Source organism: Daktulosphaira vitifoliae, unplaced genomic scaffold, assembly GCF_025091365.1.
Source record: "Daktulosphaira vitifoliae isolate Bord-2020 unplaced genomic scaffold, ASM2509136v1 Scaffold_2, whole genome shotgun sequence".
Taxonomy (NCBI): domain Eukaryota; kingdom Metazoa; phylum Arthropoda; class Insecta; order Hemiptera; family Phylloxeridae; genus Daktulosphaira; species Daktulosphaira vitifoliae.
In genome coordinates this window covers 16,137,107-16,152,663 of record NW_026099573.1, presented here as the reverse complement: position 1 = coordinate 16,152,663, position 15,557 = coordinate 16,137,107, and the positions used below count along the sequence as shown (strand labels likewise).

The following is a 15,557-nucleotide window of genomic DNA, read 5'->3' as shown; positions in this document are numbered from 1 at the left end:
TAGTTAATAATTTAAGAATAATGTGTGACTAAAGAAAATAATAAAAAAAAAATTTTTAATTATTATTCTGTAAGTAATTGAGTGGGTTATGATAAAAAAATCACTCTGTATAGAGAGCGGTAATCAAATAATAAAGCTTATTAAAAATATATTGTTTTTTATTCAGCTCATTACAATCTGAAATAATATCCTAGGGAAAAATTGAGTTTTGTAATGATTGAATTTTTGTGTACTGAAATGTTTGGTAAAAATATAAGTACCAATATAAAATATGTATCTGATTTACTTTGATACCGTGTGAATTTTTTGAGAGCCCTGTATATTTTAAAATGACTTATCAGTAAAAAGGTTATCAATTTTTAAATATTACATTTATTATTAAGTCATGCTCTGACATATGAGGTAGCTGCCGTCGCTTAGAGAAATTAAGGTAATTCGTCTAATTTATCATGCATATCTATTTATTTGCATAATATTGAATTATTATTAACTATTTAGATGACATATTCTAAAATTTATTTCGAAGCTCTTTACTTTGTTATTGTCGATTAAAAATGTTAATTTTTATACATGATTGATAATAAGTTATATTATATTATCGTCACATCATTGGTTTAACCTATAGAACTATCAATAATAGAAGGGTTATATTAATTTTCTCAATTAATTTAATTCTTATAAAATTATGTAAGTATTGTATTCATATTTTAATTTTTAACTGGTATTTTAATTACCAAAAATACTTTTTTACCTTTTGACAAAAACCTTAAATTTTTACAAAATATTACTATTTTGTGAAAATCTTTCTATTTGACCTATATAAAATTGTTTATATTATTTTATACTATTTTTGAAAATATACCTGTATAATTTAAAATTGTTTTGTCTGATAGTTTATTAAATATTTAATACAATATATTTGTTAAATTTAACTTTCATAGTAAATATCTTACATATTTAATTTTCATAATTTAATAATTTTATTATTTTATAATAATTTCTGACAATACTATATAAGAAGCTAATTGTAAAATGCTTTTCTAAATTTTTATAAAAAACATTGTTGGTATATTATGGTGGTAATCACAATATTTTAAATAATAAATACATTTTATTTGTTCATACAATTACACTTTAATTTCAAATAGACTATAGTGAAATTCATTAGAACTAATTTCTAAATTTTAAATCTAGAAATTTTTCAGATTACTGATAGTTTTGTGTATAATATATAAGAAAATTCATATTTAATCAAATTTGTCAAATTGTGAATAATTTATTTCTTGGTATTCCTATTAAGTAGAATATGTAATTTGTAACCATGGGTGTGGTTATATATTAGTGCATGCATATAATATAAATATATACTATATCAAAGATAAATTTTTTATTCATTAATTAGATATTAATTGATTTGTCAAATTTTTTCTTAAGCTTTTATAATTTTAATAATTATAAAGAAGAAATTAATTAAAAATAGTTGGTTTAATTTTTAAAATAACCAAAAAAAAATTATTTAATTTGAGATAACATGTTTTTATCTTTTCAAATTAATTATGTCATATACCTTTTTATATTTCTTACACTTTGATTATCTTATTTACACTGTCTTTTACATGTGAATTGTATAATTAAAATAAAGTAGGAAAAAAAATGTATAATAAATTTGTTTTTATAATATGTAAGATATATAATTTATCTTCTATATATATAGAAGTATATTTTTAATAACAACTTTAAATTTTGGAATTTAAGCAGTCTTATTAGGTATTGATAAATAAATGAATTGATTGTATAGTAGTTCATTCGACTAATTAAACATAAAATACATCTATATATATATATCATTTTACTAAAAGAAGTTTAAATTATGATCTGCATAAAAGATACAAATAGAAAATATTGGTATTTTATAAATTTAAGTTTTAATAAAGAAACACTTAAAAAAAACTTTTTCTTGTTTTTTTATTATTTAACTAATTAATATATATATATATATAGTATATAAGGCTTGAGTAATTTACTATCTTATTATACATTTTTATTAATAATGTGGTAATTTGGAAATATATTTAATTTAAAAATTTATCTAGGTTAGTTGATTTAAAGAGACTTCAATTAAAGAGTCATTATTACAAACATTTTGTTTCATTAGTTACAAACTATTTTTCAAAAATAGCTTATCAAAATAGACAGATGGAGAAATTTAAGTTACCTGATCGGTATAAATCAGGAGAATATAATGTTTGGTAATTCCTTTAATTTATTATTTTATAAATTCAGTGAAAATTGCCTATGTATAATATATATTATTTTTACGATATAGGATTGAATTTATTGGTTTAGCAATGGAATATAAACCTGTAAATTTGGGCCAAGGATTTCCTGATTACAATCCACCATCTCGATTTTCTCAGTATTTATCTGAAGTAGCCAACAAAAGTGGTTTATATAACCAATACACTCGTGGATTTGTAATATTGAAAATTTTTAATTGATTCTTATGTCAATTTGTGTGTATTTTAATTTTATTAAAGGGCCATATACGTTTAGTGAATGCATTATCGAAGCTATACTCTAGCTTAGTCGGGCATTCAATTAATCCAACTTCTGAAGTATTAGTGACTGTTGGTGCTTATGAAGCTTTATATTGTGCAATTCAAAGTCATTTGGAACCTGGAGATGAAGCTATTATCATTGAGCCATTTTTTGATTGTTATGAACCAATGGTTCGCAGTGTTGGAGGCATTCCTAGATTTATATCTTTAAAAAATGTAAGTTTTTAACTTTGTAATTGTATCAAAAATTTCTTTAATCAATATTAATTATAAGTCCTAGTAATCAATGATAACTTCCATTTTCTTTGGTAATTTTTTTGATATTAATATAAGTGATTATACAAAGTATATTCACTTATATGTCAGAGTATATCTGATACCAATTTTACACTCTTTAGAATAGTACTCCCCAGTAGATATTGAAAGTAGAATTTTTTGAAATTTTGTGCAAGTCAATATCAGAGTGTTTCCAAATTTTTCATGAAAAATAAAACTAAATACCGCTAAGTTTCACGACTGACTCACAATTTGATTTAATTTTCCCTTTTTATAATACTTGATACCACTATCTACCTTCAGACCCTGGAAGTGGTGCCATCTAGACACCAATGGTACCCACATTTCGACCCTCTTCTTGATCAGTCGTCTCAACTGATTGACAGTTTTCTATCTCTTCTTCATCATCTGTATCTATTTGGCTCCATGGCTTCATATAGTCAACACCAGATGATGTTCTAATGGGACCTTCAGACTCACCAATTTTGACCATTTCATATCTGTCTGGTCCTCTACGTTTGGTTATTTGGTATGGGCCCAAAAACTTTTTATGAATTTTGGAAAGTGGCTTGAATTGTGTCCTCAAAATAGCAACCAAATCACCTAGGTGATACTTATGTGCTTCCTTTCTCTTTTTATTAAAAGTTTTACGCTGTTCTTCTTGAGCTTTAAAAATTTGATCTTTTGCTTCCTTACGCAATTCATCTCTCTCCTCCACAAAAGCATTTGTATATTCTTCCTCAATTATTTTAGTCAGCTCAAAATATTGAGGATGTCTCATCTCAACACCGAATGTCAACTTGAATGGTGTGTCATACCGATGCTTCTCTGAAAGGAACTGTTTAGTGCAATTTGTATGTGAGCAAAATTCTTGTACTAATGTTCGGGCTGATCCAAACTTAATTTGGTAATGACTGGAATAATAATTGCATTTAATCTTTCTATTTTCCCGTTACTCCTTGGTATTCCTGTAGTAATCGTTACATGTTGGATGTTTTCTTTACTACAGTAATCAGAAAATTCTTGTGAAACAAAAGCTCCTCCATTATCTGACACAATTCTTTCTGGATTCCCAAAAGTAGTAGACAAAGTTTTCATTTTATCAATGGCTTCCTTACATGTAGTAGTCTTGGTAGGAAACAACCAACAAAATTTGCTAAAACCATCAATCACTGCAAATATATATTTGTATCCTTTAGCTGTAGCAGCTAATGGTCCCAAATGATCTATATGATAGGTAACTAATGGAAAATCACCTTTATTAATACTATTCAAGTAACCTTCCTGCTTACAACTTTTTCGACTTGCCAATATACACGGAATACAATTTCTTACAATACTCTCAATTTTTGTTTTCATATTTGACATGGAATATTATACATTGAATATTCTTTCTTCAATAGTTCCTCAACATTTTTACATCCAAAATGTCCTATTTCATGTGCTTTTCTGATTACTTCATTTTGCATGGATCTAGGAACAACAAACAATTTTTGGCCATCTTTCATCTGATACAGTAGATCATGTTCAATTAGATAGTTTTGATGAATCGAAACAGCTAGAACTTCCATCAATGCGCTAATCTCCAAATCCATCTTTTGGGCTCTTCGTAATTTAATCAAAAATTAATTTTCAATCGCTAAGCATACAGGATATTGACTAAGAGCATCAACATGGGGTAAACGAGATCCACTTCGGTGTTTAACTGTATAACTAAATTCTTCAAGCAGTAAAGCCCATCTTGCAACTTTATTCGCCAAGTCTTTATTTTTCATAGTCATTGTAAATGCAGCACAGTCAGTTACAATTTTAAACTGTATACCCAAGAGATAAACTCTAAACTTTTTCAATGCTTCAATAATAGCAAGTACCTCTAGTTCATAACTATGATATCTTTTTTGGGCATCACTGGTCTTTCTGCTAGAATAGTATACTGGATGAAAATTACTATCATAAGCATCATTTTGTAACAATATAGCCCCAAAACCATTAGCACTTGCGTCGATATGTAGTTCCGTTTCAGCATGAGGATTATATATATGTAACACTGGATTATCCATCAGTTTTCTTTTCAGCATATTTATAGCATCTTGTTCTTCTTTTCCAAATTTAAACTTAGCTCCATTATGTAATAGATCAGTCAAAGGTTTAGCAGTCAATGAATAGTCCTTTATAAATTTTCTAAAGTATCCAGTAAGACCCAGAAAACTTTGCACTGCTTTTATTGACTTAGGTAAAGGAAAATTTATAACTGCAGCAGTCTTCAATGTTGAAGGTCTTATAGTATTTTTACAAATTTGGTATCCTAGATATTCAATTTCTGTATGTAAAAATTGACACTTACTCCATTTAATGTGTAGTCCATATTCAGAAGCAGTTTGCAATATTTGTTTTAAAAGTTCAATACTTTCTTCATAACTGCTAGCTAATATTACTAAATCATCCGTATATGTTAATAAAAATCTCTTTTAAATGTAATCTTTGAACACAAAGTTAATATATCTTTGAAAAATAGGAGGTGACACACACAGTCCATAAGGGGTACGCAGAAATTCATATTGCCCACTAGGTGTGACAAAAAATATACTTAATGCTATCTTTATCAACTGGAACATGAAAAAATCCATTTCGCAAATCAAGAGTTGTATAAACTGAAGCTCCTTGTAATTTATCTATTTGGTCATCTATTAATGGCAAAGGGTATCTATCTATGATTATCTTCCTATTTAACATCCTGTAATCTACACAGAGACGTAGAGAGTTATCTTTCTTCCTGACCAAAACTATTGGACTAGCGTAATCAGAACAACTAGGCCTAATAATGTCTTCTTGTAACCATTCCTCTATTTGTTTGTCAACTTCACATATTTTCTCTGGAGATAGGCGCCGTGGTCTTTGATATACAGGTTTTTCATCCATTAATAAAATAACTGTTTCAATCGGTGCATGTTTTACTTTATTTGGTTCATAATCTTTCACTATATTATTAATTTCCTCTGTATAAGTTGATGCACCTATGTTGAGCTCATTACAAGGTATATTAATAGACATTATTTGATTTTCTTCTTCTTCAAATTTAGTTATTCTCACACACTTAGGATTTATGTGCAGTTCAGTACTTGTTTGAAATATAACTTTTCTTACTAACAGGTAACATATAATGGCATTAGTTTCTACACCTTGTATATCATGTAAAATTGTCCAAATAGTAATTCCTCTTTCCGATTGAATATATAATTGAGCCGTTCTCATTAATAAACGTTTACCATAAATTAACTTCTCAGGATCAGACCAATATAGTACACTAGCCATTTCTTCAATTTCTTCTATCCATCAATTAACTGGATAAGCATCATCACCAGAAAACTTTGACAGTGATTCTTCAACATCTCTAAAGCTCAAATGAGATTTGTTATGCTCACAAGTCTCAAAGCAAATACTTCCTCCCGAAGTCTAGAAACTTCGTCCATAGTTTTATTAAAATTTTTATTTTTAGGCATCCCGAACTGTTATATAATCAAAAGGTTTTATCGAATTCAAATTGATGTTAGAAACCGATTAACAATAACTAGATCTTGTAAAAACGAACAAAGAAAAATTGCGCGTTTACTTAACCAAAATGGAGTCGTATACTAATACAATTACAAAAACGTATATATATATATCTTTATATATAAATTAAATAATATTAAAATTCTTCTACCACTGTATCAACATTTTCATTGGCCATATAATAAAATAAATAAATTATATGATTGAAAGGTATAAAAAATGACTATTGAACCTTAATACAAAAAAAATAATACATTTATGTGTTATACCATTTATCATTTGTTTTAAAATAAATAATTGATTTCAAATGTTTAATTATTGGCCAGTAAGAGTTAACAAACATAAACGCGATTTTTATTCACTAATGCGTAATCCAATGGTACAAAGGTGCAGCACCACACAAGTGATGTATATAAATATATATATACAGAGTTATTTTTTTATCTTAACCCACACAATTACTTACAGAATAATAATAATTTAAACATTTTTTTTTTTGATTATCTTTAGTTACACATTATTCTTGAGTTATTAACTATATAATACTTTTTAAGTTCATCCCTTATCCCTGATAAGGGTGTCAACTTTGTTTTTTTAAATAGGAACACATATTTTGAATTTAATAAAATGTTTGAGTTTTTTATTTATTAGCAAATGACATTTGAACTTTTAGTATAATTTTATTTGTTTATTAGATATAAACATTTACAGTTTCAAATTTTTTAGTTAATATACATGTATAATACACAAGGTATTACAAATACAGGTAGCTAATTAATTAACTTAATATTAGTTATTTTAACCAATTTATAAGTACCGAAAGGTGTTCTTACTTTTTAAAATTTATGTTTGTTTTTTATACATTTCTTTATTTTATGAAGACAAAGTTAATTGTGATTGTATATGTTTAGACAAAAATAAATGCTTCAATTTCTCATTCAAGTGATTGGAAGCTAGATCCAGAAGAGTTAAAATTACTTTTCAATTCAAAAACTAAATTAATAATTATTAACACACCACATAATCCACTAGGAAAAGTCTTCGATTTGGAGGAACTAACAATGATTGCAGATCTTTGCAAAAAACATAATGTTCTTTGTATATCTGATGAAGTATATGAATGGTTGGTGTATGAGCCTTCTAAACATATAAGAATGGGTAAGTTTGTGTATAAACTGAATTAGTGCATTATTAAATAATAAAGTATAATTGTGTTCTATTATATCATATACAGAGTGATCAGTATATCATAAACCACTCAATTACTCTTAAAATAAATGGAATATTGAAAAAAAAAAATTTCAATTTCTTTTAGTTATATACAATTTTTGATTTAACAGCTACTAATTACTTTTTAGAATCATCCATCATAACTTTAAGGGGTGTTAACTTTATATCTTTATATGGTTACATACATATTTAAATAACTTAGAAAATAGAAAATTATGTAATTATGAAAATGATTAGTCGATATTAACTTTTGGTCCTATACTTTGGATGTTACTTTCATTTGTATACCTAGGCAGGACGAAGAGTATCCAGCAAAGAGTGTCACCGACAAAACTATTTACAGATAATAAATATATACATATATATATAATCAGTACATAAATTTAACACTCACTCAATCCTACCTAATGACATGTCTTCATGCATCTTACAAAACAAATGAAAACAGCGATAATTAAACTTATTCTAAATAAGTAAGATTTACATATAATGAAAATTCAACTCAGTGACCTAGAGATCATCACAACAATATATAATTTTGGTTTTCAACTTGTATTAAATAGCTGTAAGGGTATCAAATTAACTTTCATATTTATATAGTATAACACTGCAATTTTAAATTCTTTAGTAAAATAATAGGAGCGTGGTGTGGCACGGTGGTCACACTAGTTGTTGAAAAAACTCTAGTGTTAAGCCGCGTTTACCACCGTAGGTGAACGGATGGGTGACCATGCGTGCACTTCTATGGTGGCGAAAAAGTACCATGTTCCTAGTGCAGAAGGCAATGGGATACCTCTGCACTTAAATTTCCCGAGGATATACCAATGGTATTAACCAACCTAACGGTTGTAAAAAAAGAAGTAAAATAATGTCATATAAAGGGAAAATACAGGGTAAAATAGTTAACAATGGTGGCATCAATGTAACTATGTAACTAGAAGAAATTAAAAATTGTTTTTTCAATATTGTATTTCTTTTGTAAGAAATCGAGTAATTTATGATTAATCGATCAATGTGTATATATATATATATATAGATTTGTAGGAGATGAATAGAAACACAACAGTATTTTCTCTTTTAAAATATTTTAACAAATAAATTATAATATTACTACACATATACAATATGAATCATACAAATAAAAGTTATAAAGTATTTACAATAACATATAAATTAAATAAGCACAAAAATATGTCTTAGTCGACTCGCAACTCACTGTTAAAACAAGATATTACCGCTACTCACCTCCATCCTCTTGAAGTGGTACCAGATATAAACAGTATCCACAATTCGATCCTCTTCTTGATTTCTCGTGACTGAGTGATAGTTTTTCAGCTCTTATCATTTGTATCTACTCGTTTCCATGTAGTCATCACCAGATAATATCCAAATGAGACCTTTAGATTGATCATTTCATATATTTCAGGTCCTCTGCATTTGGTGATTTGGTTTGGGCCCAAAAACTATGAATTTTAGAAAGTGACTTGAACTGTGTTCTCAAAATAGTAACCAAATCAACTAAATGGTATTTATGCGCTTCTTTTCTATTTATTAAATGTTTTTCATCTAATGAGTTGAAATAACTAGAACTTGCATCAAAACACTAATCTCCATACCCATCTTCTGAGCTTTTCTTAGTTTAATTAAAATTAATTTTCCGTTATTAAGCATACCTGATATTGACTTAGAGTGTCAACATGAGGTAAGCTAGATCTATATTGATGTTCAGCTGTTTAAATAAATTCTTTAAGTATTATAGCCCATCTTGCTACTTTAGCTACAAAGTCATTTTTTTCATAGTCATTGTGAATGCAGCCTAGTCAGTTACAATCTTAAACTTAATCTTAACTTATACCTGTATACTGTAGGGTAAAAGGNTAGCCCATCTTGCTACTTTAGCTACAAAGTCATTTTTTTCATAGTCATTGTGAATGCAGCCTAGTCAGTTACAATCTTAAACTGTATACCTGTATACTGTAGGGTAAAAGAGGGGTAGGAAAGTTAATAAATAACACTGTTTATGAGAATAAAAAAATGTAATTTCGAAGCCTTAATTATGAAATTACTCATTAACTGTATACAAGGCTAATAGTAATTAAAAATTTCAAACATATGCCGATGTGCAAACATTTTCTATAAAATTTAATAAAAACCTAAACTATATATTATAGGTTAAAATTTTGTGTGGCATGAAAACAAAAATTATGATAGTAAAAATGATAACTGATTGAATTTTTTACTCAAAAACCGCAAAAAAGAATTGCATAATGGAAATTTTGATGACCTGGATGACTCTGCTATACTACCTTCTACATCTGAAACTCAAATTACTTTTTGATCTTTGACTGTTATCCGTTCAAATTCATCAGTAGTTAGAGGTCAATTAGAGATGATTGAAAATAGTGTAGTCCAAATACCATATAAATGTAAACAAACATGTTTAGTTTTATAACTAAAAAAAATGACAATCAATTGTAAAAAGTAAATTGATGGTTCACTACTTAATTTTTTTTACAAAAGATTATGAACCATTTAATGTAATCAAAAAAGAAGAATTCAAAGATTTTATAAAACTGTTGAATCTAAACTGTACTCTTCCTGACTGGTATTCGATAACTAAAGTACATATATCAGCACTATACGAAAAATTTTTATTTAAAATAAAAGATTTAGTTGCAAAAGAAGCTGCATATATGACAACCAATTGTTGGATTTCTCGCAACAATGATAGTTTTATGGTCATAATTATTTATTTTATTGATTCAAAATTTGAATTGTAATTGGTTCTCCTTGAGTGTTAAATTTAATATAAGTTATACAAAATTAATTTAAGTGACACAATACAGAAAATACTTAACTAATGGAATCTAAAAAACATAGTTCTATTTGCAGTTTCTAATAAAATAATAATGCATTATCTTTATTAAAATTAAAAAAATTTTAATATTTTTTGGATATTAATGGATATTTTTCATATACAATGAATCTTATTGTATATATGCTCTAGCTTTAAAGTAACTTAATTGAGCATGTTAAAGCAATTGTTTCATATTTTAGAAAAAGTACAGTAGCTAACAATAAATTAAATATTTATCAAATGAGTAATAGCATAAGTCAACCAAAAAAACTAATTCAAGAGGTTTAGAAACGATGAAACTCAACATATTATATGTTAATTAGGTTTGTAGAATTACAAGACTATTCGTAGCACATTATGGTTACTTAATAGGGAACCAAAAAATCTTAAATTCTATTCTTGAAGAATTGTGCAAAGTTCTTTGAAGAGGCTACAAAAGCAGTAAGCAGGAAAATATATGTCTGCATCACTTGTCATTGTACTGTCTCGAGGTTTACTAAAAGTATGTGATAAAATGTTAAAAATANCTTAATAGGGAACCAAAAAATCTTAAATTCTATTCTTGAAGAATTGTGCAAAGTTCTTTGAAGAGGCTACAAAAGCAGTAAGCGGGAAAATATATGTCTGCATCACTTGTCATTGTACTGTCTCAAGGTTTACTAAAAGTATGTGATAAAATGTTAAAAATAAATATAATCTTAGAGTTCTTTTGAGATAATATTGATTGTTGTGTAGTGGAAGTACTGCCAACTGGAACATGTACATCTCGAGTAATCATCGAAGTTCAACTTTATTTAAAAGATTCTATACTACAGAGAAATAACGATCCATTAAAATGAAGGAGTGAACACAGTTATAACTACCCATACCTAAAGTTGTTGGCAAAAATGATATTGTGTTGTCTTTATACATATATACCATGCAAAAAATAGTAGTTCCCATTAAAAAAAATTTATGTTTAGATTTTTTAAGGGATAAAAAAAAAGCTATTTTTTCGTTATTCAAATTTGATTATTCAAATCAAATTTCATTCTTTATAAAAATTTTAAATTTTCATTAGTTTCCAAAAAAATTAGTGTCTTATCCTTAATTAATCACTCTTTATATTAAAAATAAAATCCTAGAAATTAGCTTAGAGTATTTATTGAATGATCTTATTGGTAAATAATTTTATTAAAACTAAAGAACATAAAAATTAATATAAAAAATTAAAGATAAGTTATTGTTAACACTATCTGTTTTTTCTATTGAGAGATATACATTTTTTTTTCCACTGATATACTAAATATTTTGTCAAATCATCCTTTTCAACACAAAACTCCCATAAGTTAATAAAGTAGATAGTTTTTATGAGCAGATGGCTAAGTCAAAAGTGCTAGTTTTTCAGGAGACCCAAAAAATAAAGTAATTTTATGTTTGGATTAATGGAACTTTTAAATTTTATATTGCAATATAACATAACTTAATTACCTAAAGAAACAATATTGATACTACTAAAAATCAGTAAAAAAGTGCAAATAAAATTGATAAATAATTTTAAAATAATAAAATTCAACTTGACCACTTTCTGACAAAATCCATCCTAATAATATATTACATTATAAATTGACTTCTAAAATTTTTTTTAGCTTCACTTCCTAATATGTGGGAACGAACAATCACAATTGGATCTGCTGGGAAAACATTTAGTATGACAGGTTGGAAACTTGGTTGGGCATATGGTCCAGAAAATATTATGAGAAATCTTCAAGTTCTTCATCAAATTGCAATTTATACATGTGCTACTCCTGTGCAAGTTAGTAATCATGGTTTCTATATTACTAATATAAAAACCTATTTTCTTAAAGCAATTATTAAGTAATTTGATTTGAAGGATAGTACAATTTAAGTTTAGTTTGATGACAAAAATTATATTCAAATTTAATTATTTTTCAAAAATTAAGGATGAGAACAAATATATTTTATTTCCTTTTTTTTTTATCGGTTTTTTAAACCCATTAAAGGCTATAAAAGCTTCAAAGGAGGTGGCCGCTTTTAATCATTGGGACGGGTGTTTAGTATGTCGCCGGAGAGAGTGATGGCGACTTCAATTACCAAACTGATCTCTTGATTGGCAAATGAAGTGGTCTGTGACGAATCTTGAAACCGATGCAGTACATATCAAGCACTGCCACGTTACCGACTTGGCTACACCGTTCCTGTATATATAAATACTAATTCAATTTAAATCTGATAGTTTTAGTCAGCATTTTCATCCACTTTTAGAGATTCTCACGTTTATTCTCTAATTTAAGTGAAATTTGATGTTCAGAAGAATACTTATTACTAAATATATGTAGATCATTAAAAAAGAAACTACTATTTATTATTTTTTAATAAAAATATGTGATGACTTATTTAATAGAATTAATTTTATAAGTAGATTTTTATGAGGTATTTGTGTATTGTCATTATAATTTAATTAGCTAACTAGCTATGAGCCTACCTACTTCAGTTGATAATGTGTTGTGCTTTAGTGGTGTTTGATACTGGTATTTGATTTTGTTACGCTGGGCTTTATAGATTTTTCTTTCTCTCTAGCTCATGCAATAGATATTAGAAAAAATATTAAGCATAAAATATTTTAGTATCATTAAAATTATCTAATAAATAAAATAATAGGTTGTTACGAACCCGTATTGTTATGGTATTAGTGTAGTGGGGTTAGTGAGTAATTAGTAGTAGACAACGAATAGTTCCGATTTAGCATTAATTAATCGTGTTCGAACTGTTGTACAAATAATATTGTGTTATAACTTGTAAGTGATCACCTTAAGACGATTATTATTATAGTTTATAAATAATTTTATTTTCTAAACTTAAACAGACTATTGTATATTTTTGTTCAATTTAAGTTTACTTTTATTTCATATTACAAATAACATTCCACTTCAACACATTATCGTGTCTCATCTTAGGTGGGACCCAACAAGGTGTACAATTTAAAAAGGCTGGTTTGCTAACAGATGGCATTACCAATACATTTGTTTGTATATAGAAAAGACAACTATAGCATTTTGGAGAGTTAATATATGCTATCAAAACCCATTTTATTATTAATTGTCATTGTACAAACAACATATTTTTTATCACTTCGAAATTGTAGAAATTTGAGCCAGATAAACAGCATTTACGTGAAGTTTTACTTTATTTTTTTAATTGTGGAAAAAGTGCATCTGAAGCCCATAGAAATATTGTGAGAGCTTATGGTGATCATACTTTAGGCATTTCAGCTTGTAAACGCTTTAAAAGTGGTGTTTTAATGTAAAAGCCAAAAAGTGTCCAGATCAGCCAAAAAAGTTTAAAGATGCAGATTTGCAATCATTATTACAACTAATTAACATTATTATAACTCAACTCTAACTGAAAAACAAATGACAGTCAAACTTGGAGTTCAAACTCAACAATTTTATATCGAATACATGCTCTGGAAAAAATTTTAAAAAATGAAAATGGGTGCCATATCAATTGAAAGAAGAAGACATCGAAAGATAAAAAACTATTTGTGAACTTTTGCCTGATTGGTTCAAAAGGAAGTCCTTTTATTTTTTAATGTTACTGGCGATGTGATGTGGATCTATTTTGACAATACCAATTGCAAAAAAGTAATGGTTAGACACAAGCCCACCATTATCATCTCAACCAGTATGCAATATTTATAGAAGGTTGGGTTGATGGAAAGAAGACTGCTATATATTTGGTGGGATCAAAAAAAACCTGTGTTTTATAAGTTGTTAAATTTTGGTGAAATGATTACTGCTGATCGCTACCGACAACAATTAATTTTATTGAACCAAGTATTGAAGAGAAAACGACCAGAATGGGGTGAAGGAACACACAAAATGATTTTACTTCTTGACAATCTTTGCTCGGCCTTATATTGTACGACCGGTGAAAAACTATTAAGAAAACATAAAATGGGACATACTACCTACCTACCCCGCACGAAATAATCACCAGATCATGCTCCATCAAATTACTACTTATTCCGATTGATGCAGCATGGACTTTTGGAACAACACTTATTTCGTACAAAGAATTGAAAAATTGGGCTGATGAATGGTTACCTTTAAAATATTAGAAGTGATACTGGGATGGAATCCATGAATTGCCAAAAAAATGGGAAAAAATTATAGCTAATACTTTGATTATTGAGTTCAATCTTTTTGGTACTCAATAAACGCTGAAATTTTGCAAAAAAAACTGTTTTATTTAATTTGTACACCTATTATTTTTTTTTATATCTACCTTTAAAATAAATTATAAAGTTTATAGGTATTTTGGTAAACCTTCCATGAATTTCTAATTTCAGATGAATTAAATAAATTATATTTTAATGAATAAACAACCTAACTTAGTAAAAATTAACAAAAAAGATTCAAATTTCTTTTTAATATCAGTATATTAATCATGAAAAGTTAAAGAATTGCCAAATAGAAAAAAGTGAAAAATGATATATGTATTTTATTTTCTTATAATTAAGATATGTATAATACGTATATTAACTCAAAAATTTGAAACTGTAAATGTTTATATCTAATAAACAAATAAAATTATACTAAAAGTTCAAATGTCATTTGCTAATAAATAAAAAACTCAAACATTTTATTAAATTCAAAATATGTGTTCCCATTTAAAAAAAACAAAGTTGACACCCTTATCAGGCATAAGAGATGAACTTAAAAAGTATGACATAGTTAATAACTCAAGAATAATGTGTAACTAAAGATAATCAAAAAAAAAAATGTTTAAATTATTGTTATTCTGTAAGTAATTAAGTGGGTTATGATAAAAAAAAAACGGTAGCACAGTGAGGTCGCGGCATAGTGAAGACATTGCATAGTAGGGTCCAGTATAGATTTAATCTGACAGTGATTAAAATCACTATCATAAGAAACGCTTCGATGCAAATCTGTAGATAGTGTTTAATTTTAAAAAATTGATGGATAATTGCAAAAGCAACATCAACTTCTATTAAAATAAAATACAAAACCCATAATTATCATACAAAAATAGTATATTTTTCAATATGGTAGCCATTTGCG

General features: G+C 27.1%; 1 protein-coding gene and 1 long non-coding RNA gene across 5 annotated transcripts in view; both read left to right on the top strand.

The window, feature by feature from the left end:
• The first annotated feature begins 295 nt into the window (after positions 1 to 295).
• LOC126898524 (kynurenine aminotransferase) overlaps positions 296 to 15,557 on the top strand; it is a 16,937-nt gene continuing 1,675 nt past the window's right edge. The window contains exons 1-7 of one of the 3 annotated variants that reach the window (XM_050672634.1): positions 363 to 430; positions 499 to 687; positions 2,094 to 2,249; positions 2,327 to 2,474; positions 2,538 to 2,774; positions 7,298 to 7,544; positions 12,102 to 12,268. In XM_050672634.1, coding sequence (XP_050528591.1) covers positions 686 to 687; positions 2,094 to 2,249; positions 2,327 to 2,474; positions 2,538 to 2,774; positions 7,298 to 7,544; positions 12,102 to 12,268 — 957 coding nt within the window. In that variant the 5' untranslated portion in view covers positions 363 to 430; positions 499 to 685. Of the gene's footprint in view, positions 431 to 498; positions 688 to 2,093; positions 2,250 to 2,326; positions 2,475 to 2,537; positions 2,775 to 7,297; positions 7,545 to 12,101; positions 12,269 to 15,557 lie in introns of all 3 variants that reach the window. The other 2 variants (XM_050672635.1, XM_050672636.1) reach the window with 2 other exon arrangements.
• On the top strand, positions 7,555 to 12,093 carry LOC126898532 (uncharacterized). 2 transcript variants are annotated; one of them, XR_007702291.1, is made up of 4 exons: positions 7,555 to 9,141; positions 9,788 to 10,042; positions 10,797 to 10,975; positions 11,209 to 12,093. It is a non-coding gene; the product is annotated as an uncharacterized LOC126898532 (long non-coding RNA). The 2 variants fall into 2 exon arrangements; XR_007702292.1 differs by lacking the exon at positions 9,788 to 10,042 and having other exon boundaries at positions 7,565 to 9,141.